Consider the following 20,155-nt stretch of genomic DNA (forward strand, 5'->3'; position numbering starts at 1 on the left):
TTCCCACTGAATGAACAGTCTAATTAAAATAATTCCTTAAATGCTAAAGAGAGCCTGGACCATGTTACAAATAGCAACAGGTTCCAGAAGGGTTTATATCAGTCTAATGCACTTGCTTTATCCACAACAGGAGCATGTTCAAAGGTTTTATAGACGTTTAAGGCTTTATTAATTCAACTCAGTTAAGCGAGATTTAAATTTTACATTTTCTGGTGATTTCCTTTTACTAATTATTCAGTTGCAGATCATTTACAACATGCTTATGCTAGAAAATCTGTTCTAATTAAATAAAAGGAAAACATTTCTGTTTATTAGTGTACTTGTAAATTTGTATGTGGGAATACTATCACCTCCGGATGCCTTCTGACTCAAAGTTGTGTATTGCTCCAGGACTGAAAAAGCATGTTGGTACAATAATAATATTATTATACTGCTGAGCAGAGATCTCACAAGCGGTGGTCTTCACCACCTGAAAATAATCTTTTTCACTTGTTTTAAACACTGGGCCTGTGACAGCCTGCCTGTCAGCTCTGCACGACACAATGGCAGTACAGCAGCATGGTGGTTTCTCACTCATGATAGCTGGGTGATTACTGCCAGCCTTGCCAATGCCTTTGGGTTATTTTTTCCCCTCAAATATTCATCTGAAACCCCAGATCCTGTAGGAGGGACAGTTCTGCAGAGAAAAAGTTAGTCAAAAAGCAGCACTGGAGACAGGCATCACCCCCTTCCCAGGGAAGCGTCCTGTCTCCAGGGGAGCTGCAGTTTGCTCGTTCCTCTACAAACAACCCCCAGTAACCAGTCAGTCTGGAGAACTAGAACTGGGAACCGCCTGATCGCAACCTGGGCCCAGCCGCCGGGATTCCCCCTCACAGCGCCCGGCTCCCAGAGGGGGTGTCAGCGGGGCCCGAGTTATGGAGGTCCGTCACTGTCCATCTCCTCGTACCGTCCCTTTGGCACGGACCCACAATTTGTGCGCCTGCAAAGGTCACCGACCCCCCTAAAGCCTCTCCTTCCCCGACGCGGAGGGCGATGTCCACGCTGGGAAGCGGGAGGTACCTCAGTCTCCTCAGCGTCCGGCCTGTCGCGCCTCTCTCCTTCCCGCCGCCATCCCGGGGCGCGCTGCGGGACCTCGCCGCCAGGTCTCGGCTGCGCATTTCCCCTCAGGGCGGGCGAAGGCAGCGGGAACGACCTCCCGCCAGGGGCGGTAGCCGCGGCTGGCCGAGGACCCCGCGGGGCAGGGCCGGGGCGGTGTGTGTGGGGAAGGGGAGGCTCCCCGGCGCCCTGAGGGCCGCCCGCCGGCAGCTCTCCCGGGCCCGCACCCCGCGAGAGGGCGCTGGCGGCGGCACGGCGCTTCCCGGGAAGGCTGAAGTTTGAAAAAGTGCCGGTTGCTGGCGGTGCCGTACGGAGCAATGGCGGCGGGGACCCCGCAGGTGAGCGCCGCGCCGGGGGCTCGGAGGGGCGACAGCATGGCGGGCGGAGCAAGCCTCGCCTGAGGCGAGGGGGCTCTCCTCTCCTGGGCGGCCCCCTCCGCCCTCCTGGGGGTCCCCTCCGCCCTTCGGGGGCCCCCTCCATCCTCCCGCCGGGAAAGCGCAGCTCCCTGCTCCGCCGGAAGCCCCCGGCCCCGGGGAGGGGGCGGCGGTGCGGGGGGGAGCGGGGCTTCCCGCTGTCTCCTCCGCCTGTCGCGGGGGCCGCGCCCCGGGGAGGTGGGAGAGGCTGTGCGAAGCAGGTGGGATCCCCTAAAAGCGTCCCTCTTCGCCTCAGGGAAGTGGGGTTCGGGCCAAGTTGGTGCCCGCTGAGGAAATCCCCTCCCGGCATCGAGGGGGTGTGGGAGGCGAGACGGCTGCTGGGGCTGGCACACGGGAGCCGGGGGAGGGCAGCCAGCCTTCGTGCTGGGAAAAACATTGCTGTTTGGAATAAGCTTCCCGGAGTGGGGGAGATGCCCTGCCCTCTTTCCTTGAGGCGTTTCAAGCCTAATCTGGGAAAAGAAGGGATGGAGAGACCGGCACAAAGGGCGCTCGCTGCCAGCGCTGCCGCCCGCCCGGGCTCTCCGCGTCTCGGTGCCTCCCGGGCTCGCCGCTCTCCGCCCTTAGCAGCCCTCGGGCAGCCCGGAGTGCGAAAGGGGACTGGCTCCAGACAGGATTGCATTTGCCTTTCTCCAAACCTTGCAGTGGCTTTTTCTCGTAAAGAGTGAACGTGGTTAGCGTGAGCCTGTCCAACACCGGCCTCATCCCTGCGGCACAAAGCTTGGGGTGAAAGGTGTGGTTTAAAATGCCCTGGTCTGCAGAGAGGATGGCCGCCTCATCGCTAGCTCGTTAAATCAAATTGTAAATCAATTTCTCTGTCGGTGGTGAAAGTGTGAGGGCCAGGTCTGCTCCGAGCTTTGTGCAGGTGAAGTTCCTTGCCAAGCTGGGCGTAACAACTGAGGGGATGGCATCTCCCCTGGCTGCAATCCAAAAGCCTGAGTGGAACTTTGATACTGCTGAAATTTTTGCTAGTTAGGAAGCAGGCTAGACACTTCAGAAGGCCTGGGTGAGTTCTGGCAGCCCCACTACAAGTAAGAAAAGCAAGCTAATTTAAGGTAGCTTGGGTATTTCTTTGCAAGCTGTAAACGTCTTTTGGGATTGCGTTGGAGACATACCCTGGAGGACTGACCTTCCCCGGGAGCCCAAGAGCAGCTGCAGCACGGGCTGTGGCAGTATCCTGACACCCCACTGAAATTCCTGAGTCAGAATGTAAAATGGATCAACTCAAATGCAAATTCAGTTTCCCCATCCTCCTCAATAATAGAATATTTTGTCTTCCTGGTGCAAACAATGTCAACGTTATGGCACTCTCTGATCCCTAGAGGGGAAGAAGGATCCAGTAGAACATACCATGCTTACATTCTAAATATATTTAGAAATTAAGCAGGCTGCATTAACTGGTATTCAGACTAGCTTTTGGCAGAGAGTGATGTGGAGGAAAATTGACCTGAGAGCTGCCCAGACTGTACCTGTTCTCTGAATCAATAGCCAGGTCTCTGTATTTAGTACCCTGTGTCAGCATTAGTCTTGTACCACGACTCATTCCATTGCTCTGAGCACATCCAGGGGTGGATTGCTTACACCCATTTCTGTAGTTTGGATTGAAAATAAATCTGTATGCTTTTTCTGATTATTTAAATGAGAATTGCAACCAGCAAATGCCTTTTAGTCACTTGCTACAGACTGGATAAAGAGCCTTCTGATTTTCCAACTCACAGCTGGTAAAGGTTGCCTGTGACTCAGGAACTCCATGATTCAAGTTCTTCCTCACAAAACTTTGGATATTTTTCAAAGCTCTGGCTTAGTTCCTGGCTTTACTAATTGGGCGAGAACTTCCTGGAACCAGGATGTTAATCTGAACCGTTTTGTTTTGTTACCAATCTGAACAACTCCTATTTTGGCTATTGTGTATCTGTTGCAGACCCAGCTTGGTTTTAGGCCAACTTTATAATAGATTTTTTTCCTCCTTCTTCTTTAATGATTTTGCTATTAGACTGAAATCATAGCAAAAACTGATCGAGGACGTTTGGTTGGGACTTTGAGGTGCATGACAAAATATACTAATGTGACTAAATAATTGTTGCTGTGTGAGTGGCATAGGCTTTGGATGCCCAGCACAGTTGTAAAGTGCAGTAACGTACATGAATAACACAGACCCAGAGTGGTTTGTTGTTGGAAATGTGGTCAACTGATTAAAGAGTGTGAAAGCAAGCGGGAATCCCTGAATTTTGTCTTCAGTTACTGGCACGCTCTGCGACGTTAAGTCGGTTAGAGTAGTGGAGCTTAACTGTGCAACTATTTTGCATTTAAGCAGGGAGTGTGATGAGTCGTTAATGTTAGGTTATTAATGTATTAATTGGTCTGAATGCCTTAAAGCCACTTCTCCTGCTGAAGAGAGAAGCGTAACCTCTTGCTTGGATCTGTTTGTTGTGGTGATAGGTAGCTTCCTTGTGGATAAAGCTTTCGCAGCTCCTGTCCGAGTTCGGTCCTTACTCGGTCATTGAGATATACCTGTGCTGCTACTGCCTGTATGTCCAGACTGTAAACAGAGCATCTCTGTCCAGAGCAGTTGATGAGGCATATATCCCTAGAACAAAAAGTACTGAAAATGATGTAAAACAAAGCCCAGAGCAAGCTTGAATGCTACTAATGCAACTCAAAATAATCAGTGTTTTAAAGCAGCCTTACTGCCTGTAAATCACAGGCAGAACAGAGACCAGGACAACAGTCTGGTTCCCTTTTCAGATTTAGCAGAAAGTTACGCTTACTCTTTTGCTTCCTCTTTTGTAGAAACAGCTGTAGGTTTTACATTTTTCTTCTTCAGGGGCAGCAGCTGAGAGTTAGCACATGCTTGTGACATTCCTAAAAAGCTCTAACAGTTTAGCTGAGGTGTGTCTTTGAACAGCTGGCATCAAGACATATCCAAATAAGACTATCTACTACATCATACTAGTAAAAGTTAGTGTTGATCAGAACAAGGGCAAATATTGGCTGGGCTTCGATACCTGGAGAACAAATGTGTGTGTAGACATGAAATAACAAGGAGACAAGTAAGATGAAGGTTTTTCTCCATTATGGTTTAAAACCAGATTAAGGTGTGTTAAGATCAAAGTTGTGTTCTGTCCTCTGCAATTTAATGTAGGTCTGGTCTTCTTGAAAATTTGGTGAAAAAGTTGGCTTCAGAATTTGTGTGAACCAGTTGCCAAAGAAATGAAGGAGTGGAATCTTAAGAGGGTATTGCTGTATCATACAAATGGTTGAACCATGTTATCTCTGAAATCCTCTTGCCCAATGCTGCTTGGATTGCAGGGCAGCTGCCTCTTGCAGCTGGGCAACGGTGTGAACTTAATGGATCCAAGCTTCCAGCAAAAACTGGAGGGTGAGAAGGAACTGCTTCGCCGTGCTATACAGAAAGAACTGAAGATTAAAGAGGGAGCAGAAAACCTGCGCAAAGCGACAACGGACAGAAAGAATCTTGTCCACATAGAGCACGTGCTGAAATCTTCCAACCGAAAACTGGAGCAACTGCACTGGGAACTTCAGGAGCTTAACGCAAGGATTGTCATAACAGACAAAGAGGAGAGCAAGACAGGTAGGTCTTGGGTCATGATTGACGGGAAAATTCTGTTATAGTGCTTCAATATTTATATATATTGGATTGATGTATTTTTGTGTTGAGGGCTCACAAGCAGTCGGAGTTTCTTCTGTTGGTTTTTAGCTGATGAAATGATCTGTGCAGTAAAAAGTTGAGAATGGGGCAAAAAAGGTGAAAGGAGCCAATATGAGAGATCAAGGTAGGGAGAAGACCAGCTGAGGGTGCTGGGCATGGGCAATATTGAGGAGGGGGGGCTGTAGGCGGAATTGAAGAGATTTGAATAGAGTTTCTGGGCAGTTGAATATCCAAGTACCTTATAGGATGAATGAGTATAAAATTGGAAGAGTGCTTGTTGGGACAGGTTCATTGATAAATGAAGAAATATTTATGGATATGAGCTTGAGTTTCATTTGAAACATTGTTTTGTGATCAGTTTTGTAGATAAGACCTTTTTGTGCCTTATTTTATAGCCTAGCCTTCTTTTAGAGTCACCCGTCTATAACCCAGTGAGATGACACAAGATGACTAATGGAACTGATTGTATTGTTTGTGCAGATGGATCTGTATCTCCAGGTCCTTGTCTCTGGGAAAGAAGCCCGGACCCCATGGCAAGGAAGGTTGAAGCTCTAAAAAAGCAGCTGCATGTTGAAATGAAAGTGAAACAAGGAGCTGAGAACATGATCCAAATGTATTCAACATCCAAGGTAAGCAGGAATAAGCAACCATTTGGGAACATGGATTCCTGGATCAAAATTTGTATTTAAAGTCCATACACAAAAACTCTCTCTGGTGTGTGAAAGAGGTTAATTTGTGAAGCTTGCTTGACTGAATCCTAGCTCTGCATTTCGGTTCTCAGCGTAGTGACAGCTCGTCGTGTTACTGCACAGGACAACCAATACTGCGACTGTGTGTTAGACTTACTGCAGCATGTTACAGATTTCAAGCATTTAGCAGGAATCAAAAAGGAATTGGATAGTGCATGTTTCATTTGCCAGGAACTTAATCCAATCTGTAATTACAGGATGTTCGGAAAAGGCTTCTCTGAAAGTGTAGTTTATTCCACTTTGGCCCGTGATGTGGTTGCCTATGCCTTTTTATGAAGCATCTGGTGGTGATCACTGTGAGAGGGGTTATTAGACCGGACAGACGAACATAGTCTGGCAGTTTTGATCCTTTTGGCAGTTCTTATATGGCAGATGCTGATTGTGCTTCTGCTCTTGAATGTTGCTTAGTGGTATTAATGACAGAGTTGGGAATCATGTTGTTTTAACTTAGCCACATAAATCGTTCTGTAGTCTCCGTGGAAAGTGCTAGGAACCTAGGGGGTGGCTTGTGCTACCGTTCTCAAACAGGTGAATGGCCCTTTGGAAAGCCCTGCCTCTCGCTGCCACCTGCAGACTCTATGTTACTCCCTTGGTCTAGATGTTTGACTTAGGTGGCTGGATGAACAGAGGTGTTGATACATCTAACCTCAATGCTTATAGTGACTCTAGATTAGAGGCAGATTTGAGCCAGAGAAAAGTGTCTCGTAGGAAGTGGCATGGCAGAAGTGCTGTCTCTAGAAAAACTGTTCCAAGCCTGGGAAGGTCGTAAGGGCGGTATAAAAGGTGCATTCAGTCACTGACTTGAGGAAAGAAAGTTAAAAAAGCATTGCTATTGTGCACAGAGTTGGTGTGATGTTTCGATATCACTGCGGTTTTTATGGTAGAGCACAGCGTGTGATACCTCTTTATGTGAGAAAAATCTTCAGAGGTTTACTGGTTTCATATTCATCCCACTTCTCGAGTTTCACATAACTGTATTTAAAAGTCAAAGGATAATTAAAAAAAAAAAAATCCAAGCTTATTATGAAGTTTAATTCTTAAGACCAGCAGTGTAGAGGGTTGTAATATTTTTATTTGTTCAAAACCTCTGCTCACAAAACACTGTAAGCCTAGTAACCAGTGAACCACCAGTCTCAGTGATTGCAAGGTTTGGTATTAACCGGACCTGTCCTTTCCCTCTACAAATGGAAACAGTCATCTCTGAGTCCTTGATCCTCATCTGTGTCTCCTTTACAGAACTGCTTATGTATGCCACTTCAGAATCATGACCCTTCTTGCAGGTACCACCTCGTCCTCATATGTGAACACATCATCATAATCCATTTTTAATGAGCATGGTTCCCTCTCTGCATATGGTTTCTTTTTGGCAGGAGCGGAAGCTGCTGGCTACAGCTCAGCAGATGCTTCAGGACAGCAAGACAAAGATTGAAATAATCCGCATGCACATTGTGAAAGTATCTCAGTCAGCAGGAGGGATGGAAGATACAGTGGATCCAGCAGGTAAGGTGTTTTAAGTAACTGGTACAGCCCAGAACAGATCCACAATACTCAGTCAATTTTCATCCTTACCATATTTTATCTCCCAAATGGCCAGTGAGGATGGGGACCACCATCAGTGCTTTGGAGCTGCGTATTGAGGAGCTGAGACACCACCTACGCATTGAAGCTGCTGTAGCTGAGGGGGCAAAAAATGTGCTGAAGATCCTTGGAGGAAGTCGGGTACAGGATCGCAAGTTTTTGGCTGAGGTAAGCACTTGTTCAGGCCTTCTCGAGAGGGTGGTGTCATGCCTCAACATTAGTGATTTACCATGAATGAGCAGAGTTAACGGAGGGTTATTAATTTGGGAAGCTGTCTCTCTGTGGGGACAGACTGATCGGGATCACTTTTCCTTCTAGGGATAACGTTTCTTGCTTTGGTGAAATTTCTCAGGAACGTCAGAAGTGACACAGATGGGGTGGTCAGGATCTATGGAAAAATATTTCATCTTGGTCCTTTATTAGTAAGGTGTTACCTGGTGTTAATTTTTTTTTTTTTTTTTTTGAAGCTTACTCTAGTAGTTCATAAAGGAATAATAGAACCCGGACTGGGGCTGTACACTGAAAATTTCTGCCTGCTTTCTGTTCTACTTCACATTGCTAGGCTCAGGGGCGTTTGCAAGAGTCCTCTCAGAAGATTGACCTGCTGCGCTTGTCCTTGGAACATCAGCTTAGTGAGCTTTCTCCTGATCACCCAAAAAGAGCACTCATCAAGCAGGAACTAGTAAATACTTCCTCCCTGGGAGCTCAGCATGGCAGCATCCAACCCGCTTCAGTCATCAAACCTACAGCCCTTACAGGTATGGAGATACTGCCTGGCACGTTATTGTGAGGAGGACAGAGGGAAAACTGAGTTGCACTTCTTCTCATTGTGGTAATGCCTCCTGTTATATGGATATTTGATTTTTCTAGGAACTGGGCTTATGACTTCTAGGCCAGCCAGAGCTTTCTGATCATATGGATTTGCAGTCTGTTAATCTGGGGTAGTTTGAACTATTAACCAATAGATCATTAATCTGAGAAATTCTTGGAGCCCTGTGAGGACAGGCTGACTGGTATCACTTTCTTTTACATAATAATATGCTTTACTCTCCTAAATTCCTCAGGAACATTGGAAGTGAGACTGATGGGTTGTCAGGATCTATTGGAAAACGTTCCAGGACGTTCCCGAATGACTAGTTCTTCTCCCATCTGTGGCAGCCCAAGTGATTTGCGGTCCCTTTCCCGAACACGAGTTGGCCTGGGTATCCATGGCCGTAGTGTTGCAGGAAAGTACCTGCGGAATGAAGAGCCATGTAGTGAGTATGGAGTTCCCTGTTGAATTGTGAGTGGCATATGGGAGCGTGGGGGCTTCTCACCACGGTGCTGGGTTAGCCTGGTGTGAGTGTAACTGTGAGAAACCTGGTTTCTGCAAAACTAAGAGAGAAAATGAACTGCCTTATACCTGGTCTTCCTAGTACTCTCCTGGAAATTACATTTGACTGGGATATTCACCTTCAGCATGACGGATTTTCTTTGGTAAAAGATTATAATCCATGTTTTCTCCTTTGTCCAGATGAGGTCCTTGCTGTGCTCAAAGTGGACAATAAAGTGGTTGGCCAAACAAACTGGGGACCAGTTAATAACCAGGCATGGGACCAGAGCTTTGTCATTGAGCTGGACCGGGTAAGTCTGCCGCAGGTTCCCTGTGTTGTATTTATTCTTCCATTTCACTGTCCCTGATTTATTTGTTTAGCTGCCGTTCCGCTTCATTCAACTCCGTCTTGTTGCCGTCCCCATGTCCTTTTACTGACGGTTCTCTTAGTCTTCCCCTAAAGGCAGTTGCATCTCTGGCAGAGATTCAGTGTGAACAGCATCTGTTGTTCTTCTCTCCTTATCTGAGCAGTTTTATTTCATCTTACCAGCAAAGTGGCTCTCACAGGGATTTCTGAAATGGGAAGCCAAGACAGCCATCTCCAAGAGGGTCTGTAGCTAAGAGGAGCTGGAAACATCAGAGAAAGCAGGAAACGGAAGGAGTAAAGAAGTTCCTTACGCATACTGTTTAGTTTACTGACTTCCTTTTTTTTTTACAGTAGCATGTGCAATTTCCAGAGCATGGGGCAGTATGTAACTCTTCTGCTTTTTTTTTTCTCCCACACCACTCGCCCATCCCACCAGTCTCGTGAGCTAGAAATTGCAATTTATTGGAGAGACTGGAGAGAACTGTGTGCAGTGAAGTTTTTACGTTTGGATGATTTCCTTGATAACGAACGTCACGGGATGTGCCTCTCACTCGAACCCCAAGGAATGCTTTTTGCAGAGGTATAAATGTAAGCTTTGTTTCTTTTTCAGAGAACTCTGATCTAGAACAAAGGGTAGAATGGCACCTTTTGCATTAATATCACGTACACAAATAAGGAACGACATGATATAAAAGATGTACACGTGCCATAGCTCGGAGTGACTCTTTGGCTGCTCCACTGTAATTATATGTGTGTGTGCTGTGAAATACGTTGGTTTTTATTTGCTTTCATCATTAGTCATCAGTGACACTTTAATTACACATATGACTTAATGGTCAGAACTGAATCACAGAGACTGTAGAATCTGAGCTCCAGATTCCCTCTGGGTATGCTTATTTTATCATCTTTCTGAGGCTAATAATAGTTTGAAGTGCCATCAATGAAGAGATCATCCAGATAATCCCTTAAAAGCTGCAGTACTTTCTCCTGTGTTGTGATGAAAGTTCCTGTGGTTATCTTTCCAAAAGCAGGATCTTGACCTCATGTACCCAACTTGCCTCCTCTCCCTGCCTTCCTGTTTTTTGTGGTTTTGTTTTGTGGAGGGTTTTTTTTTTGTTTTTTGTTTTTTACTTCTGTGCCACAGACTACCGCTTTTTTTTTTTGCCCTAGAAATGCCTGTGTTCTTTACACATGGCTTTACAAATCGGATTAATTTTGTTTGGGATATGAGTTAGTCTAAATTTTGGGGTTTTTCTGCATTTCAGGTAGCAGAAAATTCCAACATCTATACCCATAGTTGATGTAACAGATGTTTAGAGGGTGAAGCTACAGTAATGCAGTTGGGAGTCAATGGCGTGACTCCTAACTTACCAAACAGATATGAATGGAGGATTTGATGGAGAGTGGGCATGTGTGAAAGTTTGTGTTCACAGTGTAAATGAAGAATCCTGACAAATCCCCTTTGCTTCTCTGGCAGGTGATGTTCTGTAATCCGGTCATTGAGAGAAAGCCAAAGCTGCAGCGACAGAAACGCATTTTCCCCAAACAGAAAGGTAAGCTGCTGGAGAACAGAGTGATTACGGTCTAGGGTGTGCAGGTGAGGGCAGAGGTTTACACAAGCAGGCTGGAATGCACCCCTATCCCATTAAATTTGGGAGACCCATTAAAATGCTTGGTAATTACCGTGTGTGAGCAGGTGGGCTTTATTAGAATGTGAAAGTTTGTTCAGTCACAAAAAGTGCAGGCAGCCCCGCTGCAGCGGGGTGTGTAATGTGATATTGTTGCGGTGTTTCTGTTCACAGTGAACAGTGTTAGGAAGATATAATTACTAGTTATTTAACAGACTTCTTAGCGAGGGCCAGGACTCAAGCTGTACTAATTTAACCAGCAATGCTGTTACTGATGAACAGATGTTGAAAGGTTTTCTGGAAAACCCTGAATTATAGAAGACTGTAGCATAAACAGGCTCCAGTCAACCAAGATGGTTGGACTTGATGATCTTAGAGGTCTTTTCCAACCTTAATGATTCTATGATTCTGTATTCATTGTCTGTCAAGTCTTTAGAGCTGTCATCTCAGCTTACCAGTTTAGGGACTGGAATAACTTGCATACTTTCTTTTTTTGTCTGCAAATTCTTTCTTGTGAAGCTGAAGAAGGTGAGACTTTACATACTGAGAAATCCTGGCAGTGGGGAGAAATGAGCTTTTATACTTACATTCTTCAGGAAGTAGTAAAACAATGAAAACATCCCAAATGTTTTACTCTTTTAAAAACATTTTCAGAACCTTTCTGTTAACAGGCTGCATGATTAAAATGCACTGTTGATTTTAAGTCAGGTTTTCTTCTATTTCAATTTTTAATATTTTATGCAATTTCTACTTGAGGATTTTTTACGATACTATATGGAGCCAAACTTAGGTGAAATAGTAGATCTGTTTCATCATCGTCATTATTAAACTTTCTTCCCTGAAAAAAAGCCCATTCTTCCTAGGGTGGGCTACCTTTGAGTAACCCACGGGTGTTTGGGTGAAAACAATAATTTAGCAGTACATGAGATTGTAATGTGTGCATTGTAATCTCACTGGTGTTTTGACTCTGACTCCTCCAGGGAAGGAATTTCTCCGAGCTCCTCAGATGAACATAAATGTTGCTGCTTGGGGTCGCCTGATGATGAGTTTCCTCCCTCCGTGTAGTTCCATGAGCACGCTGAGTCCCCCACTTCATGATCCCATTCACACAGACTTCTCTCCAGTTCCCCTGCAAAGTCCTGTTGATTCAGTGTCCAAATTGAGCAGGTAAGTCGTGTTCTGAGTGTTGTTGGGTGACACCCTGAAATGGGTGTAGGATAGATCTTAAAATTCTGATGTACCTTACTAAGGTGGAAGAAGATACTGATGAGAAAAATGTATCTGTGGCACTTAATTCAGGATTTTAAGAAAAGCCAATGCTGCCTGAAATGATGTGGTTTTAGTGGGATGTTCAATATGCTGTGGCTAGCTCTGATTTATTGCTAGCACTTGGACCCATTTCCAGAATTGCTGTCCTGACAAGCAGCGTGTTCCAGAGCCGGGGGAACTTCAGCAGCTTTCTTTTCCTCTGCAGTATGATCTGTGGGCATAAAAGTGGTCATAAGTAAATACTGTGCTACACACAAAAAAAAGCAAAAGCAGATTTTCAAAAGTTCTTTTATATACACAAAAAGAAGGACTGTTTCTGCGCTGTAAAGGAAAGAAAATTCCACTTGTTAAATGTCTTCACCAGTATGGTAACTGAACTCTCTGCAAGGTCACAATGTGATTGTTGTGGTAGAAATGCACTGCTCTTTCTGGAGGTTACATGTACCCCAACCACTAGCATAATGTAGCACTCAGAAAGTACATAGCTAAGCTTTTAAATATGCTGTAGAAGAAAATTCCCCCCAAAATAATTTTTTTAATTGTTAAAATTAATTTTTAAAGAATTAGTCGTTCTCTAAATGACACTATTCCCACTGATTCACAAGACCTAGAAAAGAAAAAAAATCGAGTCAACTCCTGTGTTGCTATTAAAATCAAGACTTCCTTTAATTCTTGATGATAGTGACTTATTCCTACACACTGATGTTTCATTGATTTTACAGCATCAGAGAGCTAGTGTTGGAATGTGAGTCTAACCATCACCAACTTAATAGCTCATCTTCTCTTCATTCATTTAGGAGAGTGTATGTCTTGTTGATACTTCACAGACTTGTGTGAGTCAGGGAGCCCTGTTGTCCAGTGTATTGGACTGAACTCAACTTGCTTACCTAGCAAAGGTGATAGAAAGGTGCCTGTGTATAATTTTCTGCCCTAAAGCAATCTCCTTCAATTTTGTCTTACAAATGCAGTGACTTTCCTGTGGCTAAGCTTACATTTGCTGACGAAGCACCACCCAAGCCTCCACGCCTTTTTCTGATGGCCAACTCCAAAGATTCAACACCGTCTCCTGCAGATTCTCCGGTAATCACGTGGGCTGACAGGGAGACTTTTCTCTGCTGATCGGTATTCTTTCAACGCCCGGTTCTTCTTATTTGTTTATTACTGGAGAAATCAACTGTACTTTAGGCGGGTGCCTCCTCATTAGCTGGCTGATCTCCAGGGGTTTGGAATTCAGTGAGCTATTTTGGCATGAAGTCTTCACAAAAGTGTTGCACTTATTTTTATTTTTATTTTTATTTTTTTTAATTTTTATTTTTATTTTTTATTTTTATTTTTAAATTTTTAATTATTTTTATTTTTATTTTTATTTTTTTAATATTTTTTTTTTAATTATAAGTTGCTTTTCTTGGAGAAGCAAAATGGGAGATAGGTCAGCATTGGGAGTTGAGGGCAAGAGTACAGAACAGATGACTGCACAGAGAAAGTGGGAAAGGAGGGTCGGCAGGTTTTTAGGACCAGATGAAGTTCTTTGTCATTAAAGAAACTGGGCAAACCCAAGAAGAGCTCTACTTTTCTGACAGGAAGGAGCAGGAAAATTGTTTTGAGTAGTATAATGGTTGATGACTTGTGTTCTACCACGTCTTACCCTTTCTCATTTGGCTTTGGTGATGGAGGAAACTGCATTCTTTGACCATTGTGGCTCTTTTTGGGACATGAGATGCCTTTTTTCTAGAAAGGAAATGTTTTATCCTAGACTTTTAAAAGCTTTTTTTTTTTAAAGGGTTTGACCTTATCAAAAATATTGTACATGGGAATAGTTTTGTGTGACCATAAACCATCTGTTCTTGCTGCTTCCCTCCAAGCAGAGGCAGTGATCAACTGCAAGAACTTGTCTGTGGTTATGTGGGATCACGACAGAGGAGAAAATTTGGCTGTGGGTGTTCAGGTCTGACTTGGTGATTCCAGAGGATGACACACCGTAATTTCCTTTCTGTTCCCAGTGTCTGAAGAGGCTGCACGTTGAGGAGAAGTCTTGCAGCTCTGCTGGAGCAGAATTTCCAATCCTGGCATCTCCAAGGTAACTATGGACAGCGTGGACTGTCTTGGGTCACAGATTAAAGGGGCACTGGGCTGAAATTCTCGAGCGTGCAGTCTAAAATTCTGCTCAGGGTACGCTTTGGTTTCTCAGCAGCAGACTCTTAGTGCTGAGTGTAGACAATACCATGAAAAGTCTGCACTGAACTTTACTTGTCCAAATATCTGCTGCACCTTATCGGCTTATTAACCCCAATACTTAGGCTGTTGATAGGCTCTACACCACGATGTAATAGATGACTTTAGTAGAAGATAAAGCCACTTAACTGTCTCCCATGTGCTTCCTTGCGTTTGAAGTTTTATGGTGTAGCATTCTAAGTAATGCATATTCAGAAACACTGTTGGCATCCCTCACACCCTTCTCTTTCCATTGATACACAAGATTCACTGTCTTTCATTACGTAGGGGGGCATAAAACAGTAATTTTTTTGTAGTCTGTTGCAGTTATATGCACACAATTTGTATGTAACAAGGATACACAGCAGTAAATATACCAAAAACAGGACAAGTAAAAAAAAATTACTGTTGTTGAATAAATACTGACTGAAAAAGCACAAATATCAAAATCTATCTAAGCTGATCTTGCAGTTCAGATCATAGAATTATGTTCATAATTTCACTTTGGAGGGGTCCCATCTTCAAAACCATGTGCTCCGGATACAGTCAGGCACCTACCTACCTTCTCTCTGAGAAGGCTGAGGGGGGAGTTGAGTCCTTCATGGGTGGATACTTAGCCCTTTATTTCACTTGGCGGAAGAGTATGGAGTGTCTGCTGCCTTTTGAAGATGATCCTGGACTAAAGTGTTTAGGGTGTGGGTTGTTTTGTTGTTGTTTTTTTTTTTTTTAATTCTTTCCAAGCAATTCTGCAGCCTGAGTTTCCTTGGTAACAACTTGTGGCTGATGTAACATTCTATCTCTTTATTCAGCTATTTTTTTCCCAGCAATATCTTACTTCTGTTGTCTCATCGTGTTTCATTTCCAACTGCTGTTTGAGAACTTCTCCTTATGCTCTTGTCCTGCTAGCACTTGATGTACATGTCCATGTCAGATGAACACAACTGCTGTTGGAAGTCAGACTGCTGCCACTGGGAGCTGTTTCCTACCTTACGGATTCCTGCTCCCTTCTTCAGTGGCAGAACAGCAGCAGCAAGCCCAAGTTTTCAGGATTTCAGCTTAGGCAAGGAGCGGTTGACACAGCTGTTTGCTTTGCCTTTTGCTGTACAGAGCTTCTTCCCCTGACGTAAATACATGCTCCTTCGCTATCTGTTTATGCATCTTTGGGTATTGTCTCAGCAATTCTTCTTCGTTTGTCTGCAGGAAAAGGACAGTTCAGCTTGAGGATTTTCACTGCATTGCTGTGTTGGGACGTGGCCACTTTGGGAAGGTAGTATAGAAGTGTATGCTTTGTGGAGGAGGGCAGGAGGACTGTGGTTGGGAGGATGGGCCTCTGCCTCAGCGTCTGAATAGAAACGTTGCAGTACGGAAGAGATTTGTTGCAATGCAGATGTACCAAAGAAACCCAGCCCAACCACACAAGCAGCTGATAACTGTTATTAACAGTCAAAACTTCTGAAGATTTGCAGCTTCAAAGCCTGGAGAAAACCGTCCTGGGAGTGTTAAGTCATTTCACAAAGCACACCATTACCATTCCTTTTGTTATCATGGTGATCACTAGTGGAATAACTCCATTTCCAAAAACTTGTGTGCACAGCTCTCGCTGTGAGAGCTCTGAGGTGCTCATAAAGCTCATATCACCCAGCTGTGATACTGCTGTTTGTGAAGAGAATCTGACTTGCACTGACATCCTTCTGGACTGCCGCAGCACAAGGAGCAGAAAATGCTCCATTTTTGGAGTTACTTGAGCTTGGTTTTGAGAATAACTGTCTGGAGTGGATGGAAATAGTTTGTGTCAATGGGAGTCAAAATAATCCAATAAGGGAATTACAGATTTGTTTGAAGTACAGCTTTTCTGTTGTCTTGCAGGTACTGCTGGCTCGATATAAGGCAACTGGGAAACTGTATGCTATCAAAGCCTTGAAGAAAAAAGATATTATTAGGAGAGATGAAATTGATAGGTGAGCTTTGCTTAGAGCTGGTACTATTGCCAGGGACTACCTTAACATACCTGTAATCCAATGTTAGTAGGTATGATGTGTACTGGTCATGGTACTATTAAGGTTAAATGTTACCTTAAGGCTTGGGTAACTAAACTCAGGAATAAGGAGTGCTGCTTTCTAGCTTCTGGGGGAATAACACCTGAAGAACACTCTAAAGGTTTGGAAGTATTTAAGATAAATATTGTGTTAGCCCTCACTTTTTATTTCTCTAACTTAAGATGTAAAGATTTTCTTCTTCATCCTGTCTTTCTCAAAACGGGCTTTTCTGCCAAGTTTTAACATTGACGTTTTCATTCTTTGAATCCTGGCAGCTTGAACTGTGAGAAGCGAATATTTGAAGTGGTCAATTCTTCTGATCATCCATTCCTTGTGAACATGTTTGCATGTTTCCAGACCCCTCATCACGCTTGTTTTGTGATGGAATATACTCCGGGTGGTGATCTTATGATGCGCATACATGAAGATGTCTTTCCGGAGTATATGGCACAGTGAGTTAGACTTAGTCTAGTTCCCAGGCACTATATATTTTTAACTTTATTCTCATATATATTTCCTGGTAATTATTTGTCTCTTTTAGGTTTTATACAGCCTGCGTAGTCTTGGGGCTCCAGTTCTTGCATGAGAAGAAAATTATTTATAGGTAATGCAGCAAAGAATCAAGTATAAGACAATTCAGCAACTTGAAAGTTTATTTTTCCTGTAGCTCTGTGTGTGGACCCCACCATCCTGCTGGGGTTTCTGATCTTTCTGTCTGTCTTTATTTTCCCCGTCGCCTGTTGCTATCGGCATGTTCATCATGCTTACAGTAAAGAAAGTCATCTAGAAGCTATTCATCTGACATGTCGCAGGTGATTAAGCCTCTGTGACCTGTCAATACGTTCTGGGGGACACCTGTAAGTCACTGCTTTCTTTTTTTACTGTGATAGTCAAGTAATTTGTCATGCTGTTGTGGGGTGCTCTTTTCCAGAGGAATAAGCCCCACCCAGCTCCAAACTCCTTTCTGAGCCTTTCATTAACAGGGAAATACCAATAAATTAAGAGGACTCTTCCAAATAATACGTTATTTAAACCAAATGCAGACTTTACTCAATTTAGATTTTATTCTTTTTATTATCCTTCTGCGTCTTGCAAAAAAAAAGCTGTTGGATGGCAATCCTCAGACTTCATTTACCATTTTCTTTCCTCTCCTTTGCCTGCAGGGACCTGAAATTGGATAATCTCCTTTTAGATGCTGAAGGATTTGTGAAGATCGCAGATTTTGGATTGTGTAAGGAAGGTGAGTGACTTTGGTGAAGCTGAAAGTGAACCATGAGAACCGGTTTGGGATCTGTGCTTTACTAATGGGCTTCAGGTTTTGTACTTCCTTATTGGCATTTACAAACATTGATGAGACCCTTGCCCAGTTAACAACAGCAGATTATCAAGTGAGAAGCCATGGCTTTCAGAAGGGGAGGCTGCATGTGACCCGTTTAGTAACATGTGCTGGATTTTACTAAAGCGTTCCCTTCCTACAGGAATAGGTTTTGGAGACCGCACAAACACCTTCTGCGGCACCCCCGAATTTCTGGCTCCAGAAGTCCTGACGGACGTCTCGTACACCCGGGCGGTAGACTGGTGGGGACTGGGTGTGCTCATTTATGAGATGCTTGTTGGTGAGGTAAGGCCACCTTTCCCTAAGAGGATCTTGCCAAGCAGACTTGGGGAAAGTAGTACCCAACCACCTGAGATAAAATTTTGTTGAATGTAGCCCAATATTTATGAGTACTTGAATGACATTTTTCTCATTCATAGCGCTTGCCAAGCACTAATTAATCCATACAACTCCCTGCTATTCTCATCCCTATTTAATAGCGAGGAATGGGTGCTGTGTGGATTAAATAATAAATGTCACAATTGCAGTCACCATTCCCTGGAGACGATGAGGAAGAAGTCTTTGACAGTATTGTCAACGACGAAGTCCGGTATCCACGATTCCTTTCGTCCGAGGCACTTTCTATAATCCGTAAGGTAATGGGCTTGATGGGTCTCGGGGAGCCTGAGGAATTTGCATTGACGTTTGCATTGTGTAAGTGGATCCAGAGGGACTCTATGAGGACAGGCCAGCATTTGTGTGGGTAATCTGGAGCTGCCTACGCAGACCAAGGGAACGTTTAAAATTTACATGTTTTTCCCTTCCTTCTCTTTACATAAATGCCATTCTTCTGTCAAAGGATGACTAAGCAGGCTTCTTACTGAGGTCTGTGCTGCTGAGTCTGAAATGGAGAAGAGTTGATTCAAGGGCAGGAATGTGGCAGTCGCCCAGTGGAGATGGCTTGTTTCCATTTTTGAATGTGACCCCCGTGGTCACGGGTGCACAATTAAGATGAGGTGCTTCGTGCCGTTTATAGCGGGTATCTTACTGATGTGGGGAAGCTGTTTACAAGGAACTAGGTCTGAGCCATTAGTAGCAGATTGTGATCTTGCTGCAAAGTGAGAATGAGAAGATACTGAGGGGTCAGTCCATCTCCTTTCTTTTGTTGGGTTGGTTGTTTGTTTGTTTTTTCTCTGGAACATTATTGCTGTCCATCCTTGTTCCAGTTGTTTAACTTTGAACTGATATTTCCTGCAGCTTCTTCGGAAGTGTCCAGAGCGTAGACTGGGAGCAGGGGAAAGAGACGCAGAAGAGATTAAAATCCAGGCCTTTTTTAAGGTAAGAATTCACTTTATGCCTTCCCCTCATCTCTTCTGTTTGAGCTGAGAGCGATTTGCTTTCTGTGGGTATTGAAGCATGTTCCCGTTAGTTGTCAGTGACATCTTAGCGGCAGCTTCTGTTGCATTTCATTGCTTTATTCAGGAATGTGTGTTTCAATTTCGGTTTGGATTGTGTGTTTTCTGGGATCTGTAAGCTTCCAGAGCCTGTTTGTTGTTTCTGATTGTGCTGCTTCTATGTACAAATATACCTACCTTTTGAGCCAGCAACGAACACCCCTTTTTAAATCAAACTGCAGCAGTCCAAGATGCTGTCTAGTGATCACAGTGATTTCCAGTCAGTCTCTTTGTTGGCACCTGCATTTGCAGGATATACATGAATCCTAAGGGAAACTGAGGTTAAAGACACAGTTGCTTTGGGTCAAGGGTATACGTCTGTTCCAAGCAAAGGTGTCACTGTTCCTCCTTGTCGTTACCCAGCTGCCAGAAGTCATTACCTATAAGAGCCCCTGGCTGGCTCTGTGCTGGAGTAAGAACTTGGATGTCAGCAGAAATTGCTGGGAAGTCCACGGATCCACCTGACCACAGCTGGACTTTAGCTCTGTCCCTCCTAAATATAGTTTGAACTGGAACTTTGTTTCTTGGTGTTCTGAAGAACAGCCTTAGACTGTGTGGAATCTCTGTACTACCTGGCCTGCACAGACAGTGCTGTTAGTTTTGGGCCTTTTTTCAATTCTCTCTCTCTCTCTCCTGTTTTGTTTTGTCTTAGTTTTTTAATTAGTAGAAATAAGACACGTTGCAGATGATCTGGAAGGGAGGCTGCGATCCTCCCTCTTACTTTCACGTTTCATAAATAATCTTAATGTCAATCTGGCCTGTTCACTTCCCTCTCTTACAGGAGATTGATTGGGATGCCTTGTTTGCCAGGACTCTGAAGCCTCCTTTTGTGCCCACTTTAAGAGATCCCACCGACATTAGCAACTTCGATGAAGAGTTCACATCCCAAAAGCCAATCCTTACTCCCCCAGAGGAGGTTGCTCTCCTAACCCGTAAGGAGCAGACTGTCTTCAAGGACTTTGACTTTGTCTCCAGACACCTTTTAGAAGTTTGATTCCTGAACAGATTGTTTCCACCTTGTGAGAGTGTAGAGTGGACTT

General features: G+C 44.1%; 1 protein-coding gene across 1 annotated transcript; it reads left to right on the forward strand.

The window, feature by feature from the left end:
* The first annotated feature begins 1,412 nt into the window (after positions 1-1,412).
* On the forward strand, positions 1,413-20,109 carry PKN3 (protein kinase N3). Its single transcript, XM_086475573.1, has 22 exons — positions 1,413-1,433; positions 4,836-5,118; positions 5,677-5,825; positions 7,316-7,445; positions 7,540-7,691; positions 8,086-8,281; positions 8,588-8,779; positions 9,037-9,146; positions 9,639-9,782; positions 10,680-10,755; positions 11,811-11,997; positions 13,068-13,179; positions 14,100-14,176; positions 15,511-15,577; positions 16,177-16,268; positions 16,622-16,798; positions 16,888-16,950; positions 17,510-17,586; positions 17,825-17,967; positions 18,210-18,317; positions 18,919-18,999; positions 19,897-20,109. The coding sequence occupies exons 1-22, from the start codon at positions 1,413-1,415 to the stop codon at positions 20,107-20,109; spliced, it is 2,850 nt and encodes a 949-aa protein (XP_086331699.1).
* Positions 20,110-20,155: the final 46 nt, after the last annotated feature.

This window comes from Leptosomus discolor, chromosome 19 (genome assembly GCF_034619465.1).
Source record: "Leptosomus discolor isolate bLepDis1 chromosome 19, bLepDis1.hap2, whole genome shotgun sequence".
Taxonomy (NCBI): domain Eukaryota; kingdom Metazoa; phylum Chordata; class Aves; order Leptosomiformes; family Leptosomidae; genus Leptosomus; species Leptosomus discolor.